The following is a 23,898-nucleotide window of genomic DNA, read 5'->3' as shown; positions in this document are numbered from 1 at the left end:
CAACCCGCCTCCGGCGCACCGTCTTCTCGGGCATGTGGATTTTGGCTTGTAGCACCAGGTTCTCAAGGGGCGTGCGCAGAATCTCCGGCACTTGGAAAGGGACCATTTTCTCCAGCCGGCTCCGTGGGAATAAGTGGTAGGCAAAGCCTGACTGGCAGCGGCCTGCCCGGCCCCGGCGCTGGATCACATTGGCTCGTGACACCCACACAGTCTCCAGGCAGGACACCTGGGGGAGGGGGTGGGTGAGCGGCGACACAGATGCCAATGCGCCTTCCTCAATGCTCCCCCACGTCTGGCCTTCACCTCACTTAACCCCTCAATGGCCCCCCCCACAACAGGGACACCGAGAGCCCATGAGTGTGGCTTCCTTCAGACACACAGGGCAGCTCCAAGGCCCATCTGGGCTGGGGGCCACCTCGGAACTTGTCGTTCTTCCCCCAGGGGCTGGCTAGGCCCAGGAGATGGGTGCCACCTTGGTCTTCAGGTCATAGCGTTCCTCCTTGTGCAGACCGCTGTCCACCACGTGCACAATGTCATTGACTGTAATTGAGGTCTCCGCGATATTGGTGGCCAAGACGATCTTGCGCACCCCAACTGGCGGCTGCTGAAATATGGCCTTCTGGTCCATCATGGGGATGTTGGAGTGCACTGGTGGGCAGCAAGAACACGCTGGTTATGGGCACTGCTCCTGCTCCCTGTGATGAGGGCACAGGGCAAGGATTTTGACCCCATTTTGATGAAACTGAGGCCCAGATCAAGAATACGCCCAGTAAAAGTAGAAAAACCAACAAAATTAGGGCAGCCTGGTCAGAAACCCAGGCCTCTCGAGTCCCAGTTGGGTCAGTCCCCAGGACAGAGGGCAAGACTGGTGTGTGAGGGCAGAAGGCCTCACATGCATGCTCTCACCTGGCAGGATCAGGTACTTGCTCTCGTGCATGCCCAGGGCCTCCTGGAGGCGTTGCTGCACTCCTTTGATCTCCTGCCACCCAGGCAGGAAGCAGAGGATCCCACCTGTAAAGGGGCCCTGCAGGCATGAGCTGTCACTCTCCGGCAAGTGGAGGTCAGGGTGGGGCCGGGGCAGAGGGGAAAGCACCCACCTGGTTCCCCTCGGGCATCAATGTGCAGAACCAGGTCCGTCACGAGGTCCAAGTCAAGTGCACATTCATCCTCAGACTAGGTTGGGGGAAGACAGGCCACAGTCACAGCCCCAGGGAAGGACACAGTCACTCTGTGACTCAGTGAGGCCCAGGCACTCAACCTGTCACCTCCAACCCTCACCACACCCTTGCCCAGAAGCCCCCCTCCTGCCGCCCCCGCCCCCCCCCCCCCCCCCCCCATCATTTCATTTCTACCAAGGAAACAAGCTCGGGAGCATTAACTCACCCTAGGCCACCAAGCCACAGGGACAGGGAGGAGGGGAATCCAGAGGGAAGGCCGGGGAGGGCTGGGGCAGGCACGTCCCCTCACCTCGTGGTGCCGGTGCCGGTGCGGGTACTGGTGCTTGCCCAGCTTGGCCAGAATGTCCTCCAGGTAGTGCTCCTTGACGGGGTACATGAAGCCTGGCACCTTGATGACAGGGCAGCCACCAAAGTAGCGGGAGAAGCGCTCATTATCGCCCGTGGCGCTCATGAGCACCAGCCGCAGGGCCGGGTTGAGCCGCTGCAGGCCCTTGAGCAAAATAAGCAGGAAGTCTGTATTCACGTCCCGCTCATGGACCTCGTCCACGATGACATGGCTCACGCCCTCCAGGCTGGGGTTGCTCTGCAGCTTCCGCAGCAGGATGCCCACGGTGCAGAAGAGCAAGGCCCCGCCTCGGGCCGGGGGCTTGCTTTCCAACCGCACCTGGAAGCCCACGTTCCGGCGCAGAGAGGGGCCCAGTTCGTGGCTGACCCGCTGTGCCACCGACACAGCGGAGATGCGGCGCGGCTGGGTGATGATCACATTGCAGCGGGCACCGCGGCCCTCGGTCACATAGCGCTCTAGCAGCAGCTGGGGGATGCGTGTGGTCTTTCCACAGCCTGTGTCCCCAGAGATGACCACCACCGGGTGCTGCTCAATGGCATTGAGGATTGTGTCCCGATGCGGGTCCACAGGGAGCTGGGGGGCCTCCTGCCAGACTGGCCCTCGCCGCCGCCACAGCTCCAACAAGTTCTGGCTCAGACGGACCTCCTCTGCTTCTGACAGGGGCACGTAGGGCTTGCCTGTGATAGGGTCACTCAGGGGCCCCGAGTCCTTGCCCAAGGGCAAGACGTCATCACTCTGCAGCCGGAGTTCTGGGGTGATCCATGAACTATCCACAGGGTACTGCAGGATGGGAGAAGCAAGCAAAATGGTGAGACAGATACCGTCTTCCTCATTCACTCACAAGCCCTGCCACACAATTCACCTGGGCCAGACGCCATGGCCCAGCCCGCTGGCCGGCGAACTCAGTACACGACTGCCCAAGGACTCTCATGGGCAGGACTGGGCTACTCAGGGCATGGGTGCTCCCACACTCCAACCTCCTCAGGGAAAACGGGGAGTCACTCCTGCCGGTTGCAGGTAGAGACTCAGTGCAGGGAAGACTGAGGTGGGGGTGGGTTGCAGAAGGGGTTCTGGTTCTCTTACATGGTTCAGGAAGGTTTCTATCTTGCGGAGGATGGGCTCAGGCACCTGGATGGTACATGGCCGGCGCTGGGTCTCACCCAGCTCACGCAAGGAGGCCAGGTTATACATGGCGTGGGTGAGCGGCTCGTTGTTGCGGTCCACCAGGCCCAGGCTCTGCAGGGGGGGAAGGGGGGACACTACAGGTTGATCTACGCCCCTGCCTCTCCAGAACAGGCCCAGACAGGCTCAGAAGCTTGAGAGAAATTGTGCAGAGCAACCTCTTTCCTAAGAGATTTTGCTTTTAAGTGGATGTTGTGCAGAAAAGAGGAATTCCAGGAAAATGTAACTCTTCACCCCTGCCCCAAAACTAGTAAAAATCAATTCAAGAAAAGTAAGACTGGACCTGCTTGAGAGGAATACCCCTCAGAAGTTCTCCTTGAGCAGCCAGGGGCCCCACAACAGCCCAATCTCACCTCTATGAATTCCCAACATGGACACCTCAGCCAGGCAGGCCAGGCCCTTAATGACCCCATCACGACCTCACGAGCACCCTCTGTGTTCACTGCCTCCAAAGCACACCCCGCCCCCCCGCGACTTTTCCGTTCCAGCTGCCGCGCCACCCCGTCTCCACAATACCCTTTCTATCCGTGACCCCTTTACATGAATGTACATAGAATTTCTTGGAAATGTCTACTCATACAACTCAATGAACACCGCATCTTATTTCCCTACATGTCCAAAGCCACCTCATCAGACATAAAACAAGGCATCCCAACACTTCAGGCAAGTGTGCAAAACCAGTCTTTTTCCCTAGTCTCATGTTCCTGTCACCTGTAACACCAGGATTCTACTCGCCTTCTGAAGCTCAGATCAAATACTCCCTCCTTCAAGCCTGCCCCCACAGGGCCTGATCTCTTTCCTCTGGCTTCCCGGCAGGTCTCAAAAACAAGGATCTAGTCCCTGGACCCACTCGGCCACCTCACTCCAGGAAAGGCCTGAGAGTTTACCTGTGGCCTCTGACAAGCGGCCAGCAGCGGGAGCACCGCTGCCAACCGGGAGCCAGCTCCTTTCCGAGACAGGGCTGTCCCATGCCGAGAGCCTCCTGATCCTCAGTTACCTGTGTCTGTCAAGTTAAAATTCAGACCTCTGCAAAGTTCTACCGATTAGCCCCAGTTTGGTCTCCTGAGCCACAGGCATCTGTATCTCTCCCTCTCCTATTCTCTGGGCTCTCATTCAGAAACGGGGTTCCCAGAGCCGAACACACACCAACGGTATATCTGATCAGAGCAAGGAGGGCCTTGCTCTCTTCCTCTGCAAACTAAACCTGTACTGGGGTACCTGGTGGCTCAGTCGGTTAAGCGTCCAAATGCAGCTCAGGTCATGATCTCGCGGTTCAGGAGTTCAAGCCCCACATTGGGCTCTGTGCTGACAGCTCAGAGCCTGGAGCCTGCTTCGGATTCTGTGTCTCCCGCTCTCTCTGCCCCTCCCCCACTCATGCTCTGTCTCTCTCAAAAATAAACATTTTTTAAAAATTAAAAACAAAAACAAAAACACCTAAACCTGTACTGATGTGGGTTCAGATCCCCCACTTCTCCAGCAGGCACGGTAGCGATGGCTCCTACTGCTGGGCACAGCTGGCCTCCGAGGCCTCTCCAAGGGAACTGCCCACTGGAGGCCCCACTGTGCACACCTTGGGGTTAAATGAATCTCCAATCTCCATCCCACATAAACATCTTATTACTCGTTTCGCCCACAAAGCCCAGATAACTAAGATCTCTCTAGACGCCAAGACTGCCGCTTGGCACAGCACCATTCCTCCTGCTTTTTGCTGTTCACAGCAACAGGCACGTCCCCTCCCGGGTTCACCCGGCTTTGGGCAACAACACCAAAAAGGTTGAGCTCGCAGGCAAAGCACCTTCTGAGAGAGTGAGGGATTCCTAGAAACAGCAGTCGTGTGGTCAGAGAAGCAAGGCTTGGACACCAGATGCTATTGTGCTCAGGCTTTCAAAGGCCTAGTGTGGTGGGTTTCATTTCCTGGAGACTTGGGCCAATTTGCCAAGGGTAGGGGAGCTCTAAGATCTCCCATGCCTCACACCACGGACCCGCCTGGACTCACCTTCAGTTTCTTGCAGGCCAGGGCTGCTGCCTTATTCTCAGCCTCCGCTTTGCGGCGCCCTTTGGCGACAAAGGTCATGGGACAGGGCCAAAGCAGAGTGAGGGTAGACAGCTTGGTCTTGGTGCCCACGGTATGAAACTGCATGAGGTTCTACGCGGAAGGCGAGAGAGATGATTATGGAAAGACAGAGAATGCATCCTCAGAATGCCAAGGAACCCAGTCATGGAATTAACCCCCATCTTAGCAGGTGCCAAACATCAGCCACGCGAGATGGGCCAATGTACAGGCAGAAGGAAGCCCCTCTAGGGCTGCAGATCCCTAGGCCTGGGCTGGCTTCTCTGGCCATCCTGTGGTTTCAGAGAAGAAGACAGCCTCTGGACAACGCCGCCACCCACCCTCCTAGCCTAGTGTGCTCTCAGCACCTTTGAAGACAACAGGGATGGTGGCAGCTGTGGGGTGAGCAGTCGGCATGAGCCAGAACCAGGCACATCCTGGGGGTGCGTGAAGGCCTTACCCCTGCAGAGAAGCTGTGCTTACTGAAGCCCTGAGCCCGGACACAGAGATGAAATTCATGCCTTGGCAAGACAGCGCCACACACCCCCCACTCCTCCCAGCCACCCTGGACCAAGCTTGGGTCTCCGGCTCCCGCGGCACCAGCCCACCCGGAGCTCCTACACCGATGTCTATTCCGTCCTGACTGCTTCACACTCCTCACAGGCCAAGAACCCCAGACCCCTGACTGGCCTAGGTACGGGCTGAAGGTACAGGTATCCTCCACCATCACACATACCTGTAGCTTCCCTCCGACCTGGCCCCGGGGAAAAGCACACACAACCAAGCCAGCTCCCCACCCCACACATTCCAGGATACCCAACTCACCTTAGCTGTGGAGGACGATGTTGCTATCTGAATCACTTTGGCCAGAAGGTTCTTGGGAAGTGGAAACTGGGTCAGAGCCCTAATAGCACTGTCGTCGTCTGTCATTTCAAAGGAACCCCCCCTGGGAGGACCAAAAGTTTAGGTGAAAAAGCTCTATCTCTTCCCAGGCCAATTTCCCCTCAGGCTCTGAGGCCCACGGGGGCAGGACACTGCAGTGGGAGGCATGGAAAAGATGGCAGGCCAGGCATCTTCGCTCAGCATGTGATCCTCTCAGAAACACAGCATGACTGACGCCCCCTCAGTTTCCCCAAACGGATAAATGGGGACAGGGGGCAGGGGCCCAGGGGCAGAGTAGTGGCTGGGACTTGGAGGGACCCAAGTGTGAGCTGGACGGAGGGTCCACGCTGCCGTTTTGCACGAGCCCAGCCACGCCGTACAAGACCGCTTTCCCCAGGAACGGCAGATGTACCAATGAACAATGGGACTCACAGGCTGAGGTGTAGCGGGGGCCCTCCCATCTCCGAGAAGGCTCCCAGGGAACATCTCCCATCCCCGCGTCAAGGCGCAGCCAGCTTCCCTGCATCCCCCACGTCCAGCTCTACCTCGAGTCCCTGAGTGGGGTGTGGGAGTCCTGCTGGGCCATGGACAGGAAGTCGGTGACATCAATGGTCCCCTCTTCTAGCTCTTCCTCCTCATCCTCCTCTTCCTCCCGGCCCAAGGAGCGGGACAGGCCCCCAGGTCCCCCTGGCCGGATGCTCTCGGGATTCAGCTGCCGCCAGGAAGTAGGTGGCATGGTGGGTTCTGGGCGCCACCAGCTGTCAGCCGGAGAGCCAAAGCGATCGGCTAGCACACGATATTTGGCTGCATCAAACAGCTCGTTTCGGGGACCCAGCAGGCCCCAGCCCTGGGGGGTGGGGGCAAAAGGCATGTCGTGAGGGTCCATTCTCACACCTCAGTCCGCCCAGAACCTGCTCCCTTACACTAAAAGTCCCCTATGCAGGAGCCAAGCCCCTTTGTACCTGTCTGCCTGCTTCAGCCCCAGGTCCAGGACTAGACATCAAGAGGGCCCTTAACATGTCCAGCACTGAGGGTGCCTGGGTGGCTCAGTCGGTTTAGCGTCTGACTCTTGGTTTCAGCTCAGGTCATGAGCTCATAGTTCATGTGTTTGAGCCCCCACGCCGGGCTCTGTGCCAACAGTGCAGAACCTGCTTGAAATTCTCTCTCTCCCTCTCTGACTATCCTCCACTTGTTCTCTCAAAATAAATACACTTAAAAAAAAAAAAAAAAAAAAAAAAAAAAAAAAAAAAAGTCTAGCTCCGAAGGGGTGCCTGAGTGGCTTAGCTGATTCAGCATCCAATGACTTGATTTTGGCTCAGGTCAAATCAAAATCTCATGGTTTGGGAGTCCGAGCCTTGAGTCAAACTCTATGCTATCAGAGCAGAGCCTGTTTGGGATTCTGTCTCTCCCTCTCTCTGCACCCCCCTCCCCTTAAGATAAACAAACAAGTCTAGCTCTGACACATGAAAAAGACAAAGTAAGCTCTTACACCTATTAAACAAAAAACTGAAGGGAGAAAAAACCCCCAGGGAATGGGGAAGCAGATGCATTCACAAAGTGATCCAAAAAGCTTCAGTGAATATAGCAGTTAGGGAAAATGGAGCCCACACCACAAAGCAGATCTATCCCTGACATAAGAATCCTACGCTAAGAATGTATTCTAGAAATAACCTGGGATGCTTATAAAGCCATTCATGCAAAATCCATTGTTTTGAAATATAGCTTTATTCTTTTCTAGACAGAGTACCAAATAAAACATGCTGACTCTCTAGCACATACGAAGCAACACGCTGGTTACCCTGAGCACCATTAGAAGAGATGAAACCTGGTCCCTGCCCCCAAGAAACAGAATCCACGAGGCAGAACAGAAATGCAGATGACCAGGGTCTAAGGAACCACAAAGTGAGAAGCTAGATGAACACAGTTAACAGAATTCCAATCAAAGTCTGGATAAGCTTCTTGCACGCTTGACAAGCACACACTCAGTCACCTCTGTGTTGCTGGCAACTGGCACCAAGCACAAGAGCAATGCTCGATGATCTGGTTTGGGGGGGAAGGAAAGAGCCAATGGACGTGAGTATAGATACTGGGGAACGAAAAGGCTGGGTGCTGCAGAGCACATAAAGGACTCCTATAACAACAAAAACACTCCGATTAAACAACAGGCAAAGAACTTCAATAGGCATTTCTCCAAAAAAGGTAGACAAACGGTCAACAGCACAAGCAAAGCATTCTCAAAAACTACAGCTCTCTGCAGCATGGCATAAAATGATACCTACAGGCACAAATCCTCAAAATGTGCTCCCTCCTGATCAAGGTACATTTGGGGGAAGAATTCCCCCAGAGAAGCAATCACTGTATTTTTGACCGTGGAACTTAGTTTTCCACAAACTCGTCAGCATGGTTTCATATTGCTCTAGGGCATTTGCAACATTTTTAACTTCATCGGGTCAAAAAGAGTGTATGAAAGCAGTCCCTTCCCTTCCCCCAGTAACGTCTCAGAAGGAGGCCCCACCTGGCCCAAGTGCAGCTCCCTGAAATTTGTAGCTGTGCATTTCTCAAGGGGAAGACATACAAAGGATACGGTGAGGGAATATGTTTATGGCAGCTGTGAAGAGCCGACATACCGCTCTTCTGACAGGGACAACAACTGGAGATGGAAAAGCAAACACTGCCTTTTGCTGCATTCTGTCCTTTTTAGCTAACCTATACGATGTTTTACATACTGGGAAAACAGTGTGCGGTTAACACAAATATAGGAATTTACCTTAAAAAAAAAAAGAGAGACAGAGAGAAAAGGTGATTAACATCAGTACTCATTACGGAAATGCAAACCAAAACCATGAGATACCACCTTGCACCCATTAGGGAAAACAACAGACAGTGCTGGTGACGATGAGGAGAGACTGGAGTCCTCGTGCGCCGCTGGTGGGAATGTGACACGTTACGGCTACCGTGAAGACGGTATGGCACTTCCTCCACCTGGACTACCATACTACACAGCATACCATGCTACATGCTACACACATACCATATTACCATACCACCGTACGATCCAGCAACTGAAAGCCACGTCCCGAAGAGATTATTTGGACACTCAGGTTCACAGAAGCATTATTCACAATAACCAAAAGGTGGAAACAACCAGAGAGGCCCTTTGATGGATAAATGAATACACAGAGTCTGGTATATCCCTCCGATGGAGTATTATGCAGCCTTAAACGGGAGGGGATTCTGACACAGGCTGCACGGACGGGCCTTGAGCTCACTATGCGAACTACGATAAGCTAGTCACAGAGACAAATACCGTACGATTCCACTGGTGTGAGGATATGAAGTCTCTGATGGAGTCACATTCACAGAAACAGGCAGCAGAATGGTGGCTGACAGGGGCTGAGGGGGCAGGGAACAGGCGTTTATTGTTTAATGAGTATGGAGTTTCAGTTTTACAAGGCGACAAAGTTCTGGAGATTGGCTGCATGAGGTTTAATACTACTGGAGCGTTCACTAAAAAACGGTCCAGACGGTACATTTTATATTTTGTGTAACTTACCACAATTCAACAAACGTATATGCAAAAAAGAGGCTATGAGCTGAGCGTAGATCGGGAACAGAGAAAGGGCTGGGAAGAGAGAAACGTGACCATGACTTGCTGCATATAGGCTGCCTTCAACATCCAGAGAAGGATTTCTCACCCTCAGCATTACTGACATCTGGGGCCAGGTAATTCTGTTGTGGGGGCCATGCTGTGCATCCCCGGCTTCATGCCGGTAGCACTCCTCCGGTTGTGGCCACCAAAAATGTCTCCACACATTCCCAAATGTCCACGGCAGTCAAAATCACCCTCCCCGCAGGAGAGATTCCTGGAGGTAGAGCTGCTTGGAGAGATGGAGGTGTCTGAGAAATTCGGCAATGAGGCTGGCTGAACCTCTAAGAGACAAGCTTTCCCCCGGGAAGAAGGGACAGAGAAAGAAGAAATGTTCACAGAGGGTAGGAAAGGAAGAGGAGCCTGTAGTGACCCAGAGAGGAGGAGAGGGAGGAGTAATCCAGGGGCTGAGGAAGCTATGCCTGAAACATTTGAGCAAAGCGAGAACTGTGAAAGGCTGGCCTGGCAGAGCACTGTTCCAGTCCATCAACAATCGCCTGGTGACCACTGCTATTTGTCACGCACTATGGGGAAAAGGCAACCAGCAAACAGGACAAGGGCCACAACAATGCAGTGGAAAAAATGCAAGCCATGGGCACAGAAAGCTGTGTGCTTTCTGGAAACCATGGGAGCGGGACTGACGGGAGGGATCAGGACACTGAAGTATGCGTGAAGCCCACTGAAAAGGCTCAAGAGGAAGGATCCGAAAATTAAATGAAAGGACGGGAGAGGGGATGAAGAAGACACAGAAAGGGGATACAGAAAAGAGAAGGGTGGTATGGGGGGCCAAGGCTGGGAAGAGGGCCTTTCCTCCTCAGATGCAGGAAGGAAGGAGGGATGGCAAAGGCCTAGGGATTCAGTGGGAGAGAATCTGAAGGAATATGCATTCTACAGCTTTGTCCTCACTGGAGCAGAAATGAAGACTGAGGAGCCTAAGGAAGAGCAATGGTTGGCGCAGCCACAGAGGAAGCCAAGTAGGGATGGACAGAAAGGCTGGCAGGCAACACTGAAAGTCTAGTTAAATACCAGGTAACCAAGAACCTAAAAGCGGCCCATGCCCGACCACCAGGAAGTGAGGGTAGCAACAACCATGCTTCCATTACAAGTAAGAGAGAATTGTGTGGGTGCAGCGAAAACACACACGAAATAACGCGAAGTATAGCTCTGCTGCTGTACAAAGGGAGTATTTTTCATAAAGAGTTCTCCTGTGTTTTCTGAAACCACAGGAGGTAGGTAACCACAGAGGCAAAAAAAACAAACCAAACCAGCAAATATTCCCTTGCTGGCTGCGCAGCAAGGAAAGAACCACAAGGTGGGAAGGACGGGTGAGTGAGTGAACACTGTCAGCTTCCACCTACATGCACGTGGCACCAGAAAGACCATCAGAGCCAGGGGCAAGGAATTTCCCAGGGTGGATGGAGGTCTGCCTGGCTTTTGCTAGGGAAGGGTCACCTTGAACAGCTGGCAGGCCGCGGCCGCAGCCTGTCGCTCAGCGTCGATCTTCTTGCTGCCATAGCCTTCTACCTCCACGCTCTTGGGCCACTTTATGTGGAGGGTGACTTTCTGGGAAAGAGAAGAGAGAATGAGGATGGTCGCCTTTCCAGACTGCAGAGCTGCTGTAAATCACACGGAGTGCGAATGGCACAGCTGTGGGCCTGCGGGCAGCAGAGCCGAGTGCAGGCAGCACCCCACGCCCATGGCTAACCCCCGTGAGGCTCTAACCTTCCCGTCCTCAAGCCGTTCATCCCACCTCAAGATGTTTGGCTTCTTCAAAGTGCCATGTTCTAGCCAGAGAGCAAGGTGGGACCCATCTTTATTGTTAAAAATCTTCATTCAGAATGGTTTGCCTGCATGCTTCTGTGGGTCCCAGGACCTACAAGACTCTAGGAACAGGAATTTTTATCAACTCTAACCCTCTGCAGTCCCAGTTAGTCAACAGGGGACCAAAACCAGGGATCAGTACAGAGGCCTGACACACACAAGATGAGAACAGACTCCTCACCTCACCTGCCCTGAGTTCCCCCTTCTCTAAACCAGGCTCTTTTTCAAACCTAGCTTTGCTTTGAGATTCTCTGCTGACCATGTACAATTAGCAAAACCCACTCTATGGCCTCCTTGACAAAGAAACCTGAGGGAGAAGACGGCAGCCAGCCTCCTTCCTGAGAGTCAGACCAACACGTCTCCCAACCACCAGTGAGTTACCTTTTTCTTCGGTCCATTCGTGTGCACGTAGACCAATTTGTCTTTTGCATGTGAGATGCCGAGGGCTCTTCCAATTACACTGTTGAGAAGGTTTTTGGGCTGTGGGAACTCTTTTAATAGGTCCCTAGAAGCTAAGAAAATAAGAACAAAAGCATTATCGTTTTTTTTTCTTTTAAAAAACCCATGGGGTGTGTATCAGGACAACCCTGGGCTGGATACTGAGGATGTTGGCTTGTGACCCCAAACCACCCGGGAGCATCTTGGAGAAGGAGGAACGGCTTCATGGTTTTCAGGGACAGTGCGTGACCAGACCCACTTGCACAACCGTTTCCAGAAGAAAGACCAGTGAGCCACACACCACAGAGGAGAACCAGCCAGCATCCTCTTCCCCACAAGCTCCTGATTTAACATATCAGCTACAGAAGCCTAGGTGGCAACACATCCCCCTCGTCTGATGTCTCGAAGAAGGTACCGAACAAAAAATGAAACAAAAATCCACCACACACACAAACTGGAGATAAGACAATGCGAGGCCCCTCCTAAAACAAAAGACACACAAAGTCTGAACACCAGGCCCCAGCCCTCAACTGTACCTCGGCACCTTGCGAAAGGCCTCTGAGAGCCAGATTATGTGTAGGGATATTGATCAGAGGTCTCCACAACCAAGACCTCTGCATAAGTTATTCCTCCCCCAAGTTCACTGGAGTCAAGTGGAGGCAGGATGCAGCAGGCATCATGAGAAGTACCTCGCTTGTTTTTCACTTGTACTTTGGATCAATCCCAGAGCGCAAATGGGTGAGATGTCCAACTAGAAGCAGCTTGTGCCAGACACCAGGCTTAGCTGGGAGTGGCTAAAATCAGAAGTAAGGGCCCCAAAGCACCAAAGTGGCCCTTCGAGAGATGCAGGGTCAGAGACTGGCAGAGGTGACAGGAAGCCTTCTCGTTCTCCACCCACAGTCTCTGGTGTTATATTCAGCTTTAAACCAGCCCCCAAAAGAAACTTTGTTCATGTGCACCTGCATGCATCAGTCATAAATCACCTAGGGACAGTTTTCAGAGCAAGTGGCCACCCTGATCCTCATCAGACACTTAGGAATGGTGGTGATGTTGGGGAAGCCACTGTATTTTGACAAAGCTCCTCCAGAGTTCTGATGTAATTCTATTCCTGAGCTGAGACTGTTTCCTTGCAGCAGATGACTGTGACAACTGGCCATGAGGGAGACTTCTGCCTGACCCTGCATCCCTCTAAAGAACTTATAAAGCAACCGAGATTCAAGCGTTCAGACCGCTATTTAAATAGGCTCAAAGGGGTTCCCACAGAGGGACCCAAAGTTAAGAGGCCCGCCAGACCCCCAGGCACAACAGATGCGCACTGGTGCCCCCTCCAGCTCTACAGGGCCAGAGGAGGCTGGCTCTCTCTATCCATCGCTGCTAGGCAGGGATGCTCTCACCAGTCTCATTCCTGGGCTATTCAGGAGACACAGCGATGGGAATCGTTCGGTCTCTACCTCAGGTCCTCAAGTACCAAGTGTATTTTGGGTTCTTTCTCACATTGGTGAGCGTGTGCTTACCCTCGATGTTCTAACCCTTGACCACCCATTCGGGCGAGAGACGGACGTTCTCCTCTTTTTCCCCACGCCCTCCAGGTACCGCGCCTCTAACCTATTCATGCCAGGTGCAGGCGCTCCAATCCCCGAACCTCCGCGCCGGGGGTCCGTTTGGGCCTGTGCCACACTGAGCTTTACAACAGCAGCACTGCAGCCCGCCAGCGGCCGGCGGTCTCGGCCCCTAGCGGAGAGGGGCCCCGGCCCACCAAGCCTGACCCCGGCCCGCGCCCCCCAGCTCTTCAAGCCCCGGGAGCCAAGGGCGTCGCGGCCCGACCGCCCCCGCCCTCACCGTTCACCATGCTTCCGTCGCCTTCCCCGGGCCCGCTGGGGGCCACCCCTGCCTCGGCCTCGGCGGCCTCCTTCGTGTGATCGGGGCGGGCGCAGCCTGACGACAGGCCGCGTGAGCGTCCCTGTCGCCCGGCGGCGCGGGGACCCGGCGGTCGCAGGCGCGGAGCGACGCCGGCAGCCAGCGCCATAAACCTCCTGGCGGCCGCCATCGCGCTCCCGCCGGCCCCCGCGGGCGCGGAGCCCTGCAGGGATGGGGCGGGAGCGTGGGAGCAGCGACCCGAACGCCCCCTGGCGGCCGGGAGGACCGGCGGTGGGGGCCGGCGGAGGCGTTCTCGGAGCCCGCGCTCCCCGCCCACTCAGCCGCGCCCGTGGGCAGCCTGGGACCGCGGGCACCCAGCTGAATTCACTCTCCCGTTAAACGCAAACGCACAGGCTCGTTGTCTGAATCGGGGGCAGGGAGACGTAAGGGGGCTTTTTGGGAAAAGTTCAGGCCTTAGCTCAACGTCCATCCAAGGAGATGAACTCCCAAGTTCCTTCTAGGTCCCGCCCACTGCTCATAAATACCTCTCACGTGCCCTGACAAACTGGCTTGCACTCCAGACCTAAGAGTGAGGATAACTGCGAAACCAGGGCACCCCCATCTCATTTAATAATGGCTTACAAAGTAACCCTGATGGAGAATCCGGATCCAGGACAGGCAAGACCTCTTGAACATAAGACCAGTTTTAATCCCAGGGCTGGAGTCAAAGTGAAAAATACCAGACTTGGAAAACGTGGCCAAGAACTGAGATGGTCCAGCAGTGCGAGTCTGAGGCTGCTGTTTTTTTACTTGTTTGAAAGCCAAATGGAATTCTGTTTCCAAACTACAATGCCTGGGTTCTAGCCAGGCTCGTTCCCCTTCTGCCTCGTATGGCACTGAGGAACAGAGATTTGGCTCGGCTAGGAATGACACAGAATCTGCATGTTGGGGCAGTGACAGTGACAGGGAGGGGCTTAGTTAGAGGCTGGCAGTGCAGCTGGGGATAAGCTGCGAGGGCTGGGTTTGTTTGTTTGTTTGTTTGTTTTATAATTCTAGATCTGACTCTGATGACTCCTGGAGAGCTTGTGAAAACATTACTGGAAGCCACCCCCCCCCCAAGGTTTCTTATTCATTAGGTCTGTAGTGTGGCCCAAGAATCTGCATTTTTAACAAGTTCCCAGATGATAATGAGACTACAGGTCTGAGACCACAATTGGAATTGCTGGCCTGTGTCAAGAACATGGGATTTAAGTCTTAATATTTGTGCTTAGTCCAACCTCTGCCACTTGCCAGCTGTGAACCTTGGGCAATTTCATCAGTTGGGAAAATGAGGACATAGTTGCTCTACTCATTTGGTATGGCTCTGGTCAGGATGAAATGGGAATGTCTGGAAGGCGGCTCTGCACAGTGCTCTAGAGAAGTCCCTCCACTGAGGTCTGAGACAAGAGAGGACAGATCCCTTAAAGACAGACCCAGGGCAGGGTGGGGCAGCTTCAACTCCAGTTCCTCCCTTCCCTCCTCAGAGAGCTTCTAGCAGGAAAGGGGCAAAGGGGAAGGTGGCCTTGGCAGCAGTGGGCTGACCTCACAAGGGGACACCACCATCTGTATCAAACACCCCTATCTAGATCACCTACATTGAGGTGGCAAGACTGTTGGGGCAGAATACAGTTCTACAATTGCTTTGAATTTGGGCAAGTGGCACTCTAATTTGCCAAAAGCCAAGGCATCCACCCAGCTTCAGGATAGTTTTCAAGGACTATTATCAGCCCAAATTCCCTCAAAAGAATCGAGAGGCTTACCAAGACTGGTCATGGCATTAGGGGCTGAGGCCAAATTTTGAAAATTGTGGTATCTGAAAGCTGAAGGAAACAAAAGTCTAGACAGAAAGACATTCCCTGACCCCCCCGCCCTCCCTCCCCGCCAACACACACCTGAAAGCAGGCCCTGGGCCCATCATGGTGCTTCATTCAGCAGGCCCTCAGTATAGCACTCTGACAGCCACTTGGGCTGAGGTCAGAATGCTATGATTTCTTGGATCTGCTCCTAAAGGGGCCAAAGTGGAGGGAGAGACACCCTGTTCAACCAGGGTGATAAGTGCATGGGTGGGCCAGGGGGGTGTTACTATACTATTTTATCTATTTCCAAAAAACATATTTCAAACAGATGTTTGAAATTTTATGTTTAAAAAAAGCATCACATGATACCAACCAACTAGTTGGTCCTCAGGGACCTTGTCCCCCTTTTCTATTTCACTTGCTGCATCTGGGCTCTAATAGCTGGTATCACCTAGAGCAAATATTTCACTTCCACAAACCTCACTGCCCTTTGTAAAATGAGGGTAACCCTTATACTAGCTCTTGAAAACCTTCTGGTTTTGTGATCTTCTCCTCTTTGGTCTAAAGCAGAGGCTGCAAAACTACAGTCTGCAGATCAAATCCACCCACTGCCTATTTTTATAAATAAAGTTTTATTGGAACATAGCCATGCTCATTTGTTTATGTATTATCTATCACTGCTTTTGCATTATAACAGCCGAGTTAAGGAGCTGCAAGAGAAACCATATGACCCACAAAGCCTCGAATATGTCTTTTCCAACCCTTAAAGAAAGTTTGCCGACTCCTGCCTTAGAGAATCTTGAAGAAAGTTAGAAGGGCTCAGGTATGCCCTCTTGCTTTCCACCAAAATTAAAGACTTCTCCTCCACTCTCCATTCTTTGGGGAGTGACTCCTTTGCCTGTGAAAAGGAAGAAACTTTTGAAAAAAGACGTTTCACTGGCTCAGGGATCTCGCTGTTCATTTCTGAATCAAGCATGACATCTGGTACTAAATATGCTAAACAACATCTGGCAGTGTGGAATTAAAGTGTAAAGGATCTGCGGAATACACAGGAGGATGTTTTAGGACCCTAAACTTCAGAAGCCCCAGGAAAAAGCAATTACGAGGAAGCCCAAGGGGCACCTCGGTGGCTCAGTCAGTTACGCGTCTGACTTCAGCTCAGGTCGTGATCTCACTGTCTGTGGGTTCGAGCCCCGCGTTGGGCTCTGTGCTGACAGCACAGAGCCTGGAGCCTGCTTCGGATTCTGTGTCTCCCTCTCTCTCTGCCCCTCCCCAGCTCATGCTCTGTCTCTCTCTCTCTCTCAAAAATAAACATTAAAAAAAAAAAAAAAAAAAAAAGAGGAAGCCCAAGATAGTCCAGACTTTGGGCAGACCGGAGAACTTCTGGAGAGAAAGTGAGAAGGAGCGTCTCAGCCAACATTTCGTCAATGGACTCAACCACAGATTTTGTGGATGATCAAAATGGCAAGAAATGGTCCCCTTGGCTGGCAACAAGAAAGGTAAAGGTAGATACAGGAGCCAGGTGGCCACCCTGACCACACCACCCATCCTCACAGCTTTTCTGTCCATATATATAAAGCCACAGCAGGGTCCCTCAAGGTAAATCTATCGCACCAAGAAGAGGGGACACATTTGAATGAGGGAATGAACAGGAAGGACTAGTCCTGTGGCCCCAGGATCCTGCCAGAAGGGGTGTTATTCCTTGTTACTTTCCAGTGCTCTATGTCTCACAGCCGGGTAGGTGGGAAAGACTGGCAGAAGAGGCTCTTAAGTTCTTCCCCCTTTACGAAAGAGGCCTTGGTAAGAGGTTGGCAGTAGAGTGGGGGTAGACCACGAAAGGAGATGATAGCTTTTTCCAATTCCAAATTTGACCCTGATGGGACCAAACCTATTCAAGTGGCCACCATTTCTGAGTGCTGTTTTCCTATCTGAACACCAGAGAGACCATTTCTGCCACACACACTTCCTTCTTAAAGGCAGAGGCACCAGTGAGGCCTCCAGGGAATCAGAAAGCATGGCAGAAAGGTCCAACAGTCAGGGGTGGACTAAGAGGTCTGTTGCCTCTGGGATGAAGAAATGGAGGCAAGAAACTTTTTTAGGGAGAGAGGGAAAGAAACAGAGAGAGAGAGAGAGAGAGAGAAGGGAGGCAAAGATACATACACCCACAGATGCCTTCTGGAGGCGCAGCTGTGAGGAGACAATCGGGCTCAGGGGGTCTGTGCTCCTCCAGGGAAGACAGTGCAGGGACTGTCCCCCACCAGGAGCAGCTGCCTCCCTTTCCCCACCCCCACCAAGCACAGCAGCCTTCTCTGCATGTGCTCAAGGAGGCACTGCCTAGTCATGCGGCCTGGTTCATCCCACCTAACCATCTTTAAGCTTAGCCACAGCACATCTGACACTCTCAAAGCCACTCACCTGCCATGTTGGAAATGTTAACGTTCAGCCTTTTCGAGTTACAGGGCATTTTAAGAAAGAAAAAAAAAAGGGCAATCAACTCTTGTTTTGGTAATGGTAGGGGGGTGGCATTTCTCTAATATCTAAGTCAAATGGCCAAGGGGGCTGGAAATATTTATTTCTATGCTGCTGTGTGGAGTCAGGGCCACTGCAGCAGGAGGGCATCACATATGGAAACTGCATGGGAATAGGGCAGCAGCATGTGCTGTGCAAACTGAGGTGCCCTGTGTTCCCCGACCCTTCCTGAGCTCCTGACCTTCAAAGCACTTTACAGACAGAACCTAAAGTGGAATGCTGTCTCCACATGAGGCAAAGACTCTGTGATCTAAATTAGCGTTCTTCCACTAGGCAGCTGGGGTAGGGGTGTGAACAGGCAGCCAATGGGGCAGAGAGGGGCAGCTGTCAGGACAAGCAAGAAGCCACCAAGAGCACTGGTCTTAGCAGACCTGGAAAAGAGCTAAGTCTGAGGGAAGAGAGGAGACGCTCACAGGCAGAGATGCTTCCCTGGGTCCTATTCCTGGCCCATCCCTGGGTTCCAGTGGAACCTGAGGTGAGTTATCACCTGTCTGGGTACTCTGACATTCTCCCCAATCAAAGGCAGAGCCTACCCTGCCACACAGACTAAAAAAACATTTTAATGTCAGTAAAGTGCTTTGAGGAATGGGGGGTGATAGAAGGGGATCTTCCAGGCATCCCCAAAGCCTCCAAGATGGAGGACACTGGGCCTGGCTAGGGCTTTCTGTTCTGGCCCTGCTACAAGCACCCTGCCCTTTCTAAACCACCTTAGCCAGGGACTGCCTAGAAGATCCAAGCCCTGCAGATTCTCCACACGAGTGCTGAACACCCAGACTGAGCCTAGGCTTTATGCCTGGTCACACAAGGAGGCCTGATGAGACCATAGGGTCTAAGCCACGTGGCCAAGGATCATGAAATAACCCAGACCTCTCCAAATGATCTCTCCCCTGAGGGTTCCAACAGCTCCACTAGCCCCACTTCTCACTTGGTCTCCAGAGGACCATGACCCTGGTACCTGGGCTCCCACTACCACCCACCTCCCCACAGACCCTGGACCAAGTTGATGCTGGAGGCAAGGCTCCTCCCTTACCTCGAGAGATGGTCCCTCCAGGGGCAGGGTTGACACACATGGGTGGAAGGCGGGGTGGGGGAAGTTTGCACTGACGCTGCCTGTGCTGGGCCCGATCTGGGGAAAGAGAGAGGGCATCAGGGTGACATGTTCTCACCCCTCCCAGTTACAGACCCCTGAACAGACTCACTCCAGAGCATCTGTGAGGAGCTCTGGGCAGCAGGGCTGCTGGACGGTTTGTTGAGCCAGTCACAGGTTCTGAGAAACAGTGCCACCAATTCCACACAGAAAGAAGGCAATTGTTTTATATGGATGTGATATAGTATAGCTTTGTAGAGATCCCTTCCTGACTCTCAAAAGAGCCCTCAACTCTCCCTGTTTGCAAAGCCACCTTATGTGACTTCAATACCCATCTCACATCGTCCTCTATAGTCTTGAATTATGAGGATGAGACAGGAAAACAATTAAAAACTGAAAAATCATGGTACCGTGTAAATCCCCTTATCTGTCATCCACTTACGGTAGCTCTCCCTGTATCTGCTGTGGGTTCCCAGATGACCACGTTAGCTACCAGATCTCAAATTATTCTTTCCCTCTAAGAAATGGGCAAGAGAAGGACCAACTGACTGCTGGGGTCCTCCCTGAAAGTCAAGACCAGACCCACACTTACCAGTCTTCTCCCTCTTTCTAAAAGTTAATGACTTGCCACTCCAAACACTTTCATTCATTTGCAGATTAAATACTACTTGTAGGTCAGTGACCTACAAAGCACATTTTTAAGTTCCAAAACTTTGATATACATGAACATCACTGTCCCATGGGAAGGTGGGCATGTATGGGTAAGTAAGGCTCCATGTGTTTAACATCACCTACATGGTGACAACGCCAGAGAATCACTGGGTCTGGGGAAAGGGTGCATGAGTTCTCTGCTTTCTTTGCCCCACTAATTTCAGTACACTAAATGGAGCAGGAGAGGAGCAGAGAGAGACAGCCACACACACTACATGCTTAAGCAGCAGTCTGTTCTGCTACCGTGACACCCATTTCCATAATGCAAATTGGCTTGTACACAGTTGGTACATAGGGGAATGATAACAGTAAAACAGGAGAACACTTGGTTCGAATGTTGAGTTTCCTAAGGCAAGGGGACTGAAATAGCAGAGGTAGAATTATAATTTAGAGCAGGAAAACAAAAGACCCTTCCAACTATATTTTTTAAAAATTAAAATGGAGTGCCTATAGGGAATCGAGGTGATGGACAGATGGGTGTTCACTATACAATGACTTCAACATTTCAGTAGTTTTGAAAATTTCCGTAATAAAATGTTGGAGGGAAAAGCAAGTACCTGCACTGAGATCCTCCTCCCCCACACTGCCAGCTGCACACACTCCTTAGTGGCAGCCCCACGGGCTCACAGCTCCACTGCCACCTGCACGGCCTCAGCATCTGCCAGCTCTTCCCGTTAGAACGCACTTTGCACATTTTTAGCATCACGTTGAGCTGCCTGCCTCGGCAGTCCAAAGCATCTTCCCAGGTGCCAGGGACTGCTGCTTTCACACTCTGGCCATAAACTTGCAGCTGTATTATTGCCTCAACTCTGTCTTTCCCACAAGCCCTCTTATAGTATCAGAGGTGCGTGATTTTGCAGAAAACACACACCCAGGGTTACAGCAGAAATGCCTGTAGGGTATTCTGGAACAAAGTATCTAGGATCAAGGTTTATCTTGAAACTAAGGTGGAAAATGACCAGCTCAACCTCTCCAGTCCTGTTTGAGCAGGATTCTCATTCATATCCAGGGGGGCTGGATTGAAAACAAACAAAAAGAATAAATGATTTGATGATTATTTGTTTCATTAAGCATTTTCAGTAATGGGGGGGTGTTATAATCCTACAACATATCTGGGCCCTCTTCTAACCGTGGAGCTGGAGGAAAATTGCACATTCTTGCTGTTGATCTAGTGTTTTTCAAAGGTTTGTGCCGCCTGTAAAAGACTCAGCTTGTTCTTTGAGGCCTGATTCTGATGGCATTACTGCTGACAGACAAGAAACTTGTGATGGGATGTTGGCAAAGACAGTAACAGGCCACTTACCAGGCACACACGCACACTAGTTGGGAGGCATTGGCAGCTCTGTTGAATTACATAAGAGAAAAGACGGTAACCACAGACCCAGGGGGCCACTGTCCACAGTGCTGCAGGGAACTGCTATGGCTACTGCCTTCGGATCCATCAAATGACCTATCCCACTGAGACTGTAAGCTCCTGAGTACAAGAAAACATCATTGACACATAGCTGTCTCCGCTCTAGCATCTCGTACATAGGTGATCAATCGTGCAGCCACACAGCACACCGCATGCTGAGGACAGGCTGTCACTCTCCTGCAAAACACCGGCTACAGGGACGCCTGGGTGGTTCCCTCAGTTAAGTATCCGACTTCAGCTCAGGTCATGATCTCATGGTTTGTGAGCTCGAGCCCCGTGTCAGACTCTGTGCTGACAGTTCAGAGCCTCGAGCCTGCTTCAGATTCTGTGTCTCCTTCTTTCTCTGCCCCTCCCCCACTCACACACTGTCTCTCTGTCTCTCTCTCAAAAATAAACATAGAAAAAATTAAATAAAAATTAAACAAACAAACAAAAAACACCGGCTACAGAGCTGCACCTCAAATAGATCAATCTATTCACATGTATCAAGGGCCTGCCAACTCAAGACTGAGGGCTAGGGACAGATCACACCCAAGTGCTTTTCTTATATTATCCCTAATCTTCATTACACCTCTGAAGATAGAGGCTGAGAAACAGGATCAGGGAGTTTCCACCTTGCTAGTGTGAGTGGGGACCAGATTCGAACCCCAGCCAGTCTGACTCAAGCTTTCCACTATGTGATGTTTCCCTTCAAGATTCGTGACACCTTATGGAGCTAATAATCTCATCATGAGGAGCAAAGAAACATAAAAACTCCATGAGAGATAAAGAACAGTCCTACACAACAAGAAAAATGTCACAAGGCCACACATGACCAGTTGTCAAGGTTATGGTGCAAACCACAAGTGATACCAGCCTTCAGAAGACAGGAAAGAGCAGTCAGCCTTATAGTCAGAAAAGAAAAGGTACGTTTGCCTGAAGGAAAATATTCAAGGCAGTAAACTTTCTGATTAATGGTTTACCCTGAGACCTTCAAGCATAAAATGGTTGTTGTTAAGAATATAACACTTACCTGTGTGGAAAGTAAGGTCCTAAATCAGACTATGTCTGATTATTACATCCTGAAGCTACTTAGTATCATGGCTTGTGAACTTACCAGGTGTCAGGCCCTGTTCTAAGCTCTTTACACGTATTAACTCATCTGATCCTTAAAACAACCCGACGAGGCAGGTACTATGATCCAGCCCACTTACATCGTGAGGAAACGGAGGCATGGAGGCTCAAACTCCTGCCTCCAGCCTTGGCCACCAAGGGTGTAGAAGTGTGACATGAACCAGGCATCTGGCTCCAGAACTTTTGCTCAGTGAGGCTGTTGTCTCCCATGAAACTGAATGCTAACCGTGTCACCCCTGATGAAAAGCCTCTTGAACAAATCAATCCCCAGCCTAGAACGAAAAATCACAAATGCTATACAGGAATTTTGCCCCCAAACTCTCTCACTCTCACCATCTCCCTATCATGGGGGAGTTAAGTAATGCAGAAAAAAGGAGGATTATGATTTCATGGGGCTCCTACCTCTTTACAAAATCAGTGCTGTCCATTCAGGCACTGCCACCATAAGAGAACTTATTTGCATCCAACTTTCACAAGTGGGTGGAAAACGAAGCCCACTGATTAACCAGTAAACACAAGGCAATTGAGTGTACTTAATTTTCAGCTCAAAATGTGCTGTGCACACTAATCTCAAACCCAATGTTTCCCTTTTCAGATAGTTAACCAGCAAAACCAAGATGACAGAGATGAATTTTTTCATGCAATATGAAAACAGACAAGGTGGCTAAAAACAAACAGGGAGGCAAGAAGAGGCTGCTCTGAGCTCCGGTATATCCAGCCCTCCTTCTGACCCCATTCAACAGGCAGCACTAGGGCAAGGTTTTCCAGGCCTGTAGGAACATAAGTGGGAGAGGAGACACAATGGGGAGGACCTTTTTAATCGGCAGTTATGGAAGGCCTGTATGGTGTTCATTGATTTGTAAAATATGCTAGACAGGTGCCTGGTGGTCAGCTTCAATAGAGGTGAAGGACTTTTACTCCCTGTTCCCTTAAAGAAGAAAAGTCATGCTCCTAAGATATGCAAAGCTCCCTGGGGTACGGCCCTTGAAGACTTCACCAGCTACAGCACTTCCTGAAAGCAGGAATGAATGCTAGCTACCCTTCGGCCCAGCCATGGCTCAGTCCTGACACTGCTTATGCAACCCTTTTACCCAATGTGCTGGAGAGCACTGATTCCAAAACTTGCCAGCTTCTACAACCACTAATGTAAAAATGACTCAATCCGCTTCCACCAACATTTATTGACACCTACCCTGTGCACAATGCTGTGCCAGGTACAACGGACGATGAAGGAGCCCAAGAGGCCCTGGCTACAGGGAGCTTCTAATCTAGGGATGCAAAGATTAATTCAGAATAGACTAAGCACAAGAAAGTACAGATCTGGTGCGGAGGAAATCAGACAGAGGAGAGGTTGCATTTGGTTGACAGAATCAAGAATGGTTCACAGAGGAAATGGTGTAAAACGCTGGCTTAGAAAAAGAGCTGGGATTTCAAAAAGCAGTGAGTGTGTCTGAGAGGATATTCGGGGGGAGGGGCAGCAAATGAACACAGGTACTCTGACAAGGACTCAGACACAGGTTATAAGCCCCGTGCAAGAGGAAGGCAGAGAAAGGACAATGGAAAGTCATACAAAAAAGGGGTCTAAGGACTACACACTGGTGAGGGATCTTCATAGCCCTCACAGCTGCCCATCACAGGGAGGAAGAGCATGAGGTCACCAGCACAGCTACATTCTTACCTTTTCTGAATGAGTCCAGGCTGAACATTTCTGGCCAGGAGGGAAAGCTGGAATCCTAAGAAGGAGGGCAGAGAGGCAATGGTTACTATTCTTGGTCCAGGATCCCACAGAGAAGACTTCAATAACACAGA

At 51.6% G+C, this 23,898-nt stretch overlaps 1 protein-coding gene across 8 annotated transcripts in view; it reads right to left on the bottom strand.

The window, feature by feature from the left end:
• Nucleotides 1–23,898, bottom strand: part of DHX30 (DExH-box helicase 30) — a 30,247-nt gene that overhangs the window by 1,868 nt on the left and 4,481 nt on the right. For 2 of the 8 annotated variants that reach the window (XM_042978822.1, XM_042978821.1), the window contains 13 exons: nt 23,768–23,822; nt 18,795–18,890; nt 11,487–11,617; nt 10,737–10,847; nt 6,184–6,485; nt 5,582–5,702; nt 4,703–4,852; nt 2,608–2,760; nt 1,468–2,304; nt 1,098–1,173; nt 907–1,011; nt 473–648; nt 20–226 (listed from right to left, as the gene is read on the bottom strand). In XM_042978822.1, the coding sequence (XP_042834756.1) occupies nt 20–226; nt 473–648; nt 907–1,011; nt 1,098–1,173; nt 1,468–2,304; nt 2,608–2,760; nt 4,703–4,852; nt 5,582–5,702; nt 6,184–6,485; nt 10,737–10,847; nt 11,487–11,617; nt 18,795–18,890; nt 23,768–23,795 (2,493 nt within the window). In that variant the 5' untranslated portion in view covers nt 23,796–23,822. Of the gene's footprint in view, nt 1–19; nt 227–472; nt 649–906; nt 1,012–1,097; nt 1,174–1,467; nt 2,305–2,607; nt 2,761–4,702; nt 4,853–5,581; nt 5,703–6,183; nt 6,486–10,736; nt 10,848–11,486; nt 11,618–13,382; nt 13,596–15,199; nt 15,277–15,331; nt 15,444–17,650; nt 17,680–18,794; nt 18,891–23,767; nt 23,823–23,898 lie in introns of those variants that run through there. The other 6 variants (XM_042978818.1, XM_042978820.1, XM_042978823.1 and 3 more) reach the window with 6 other exon arrangements.

This window comes from Panthera tigris, chromosome A2, assembly GCF_018350195.1.
Source record: "Panthera tigris isolate Pti1 chromosome A2, P.tigris_Pti1_mat1.1, whole genome shotgun sequence".
NCBI classification, from domain to species: Eukaryota; Metazoa; Chordata; class Mammalia; order Carnivora; family Felidae; genus Panthera; species Panthera tigris.
This window is presented reverse-complemented; position numbering and strand designations above follow the sequence as displayed.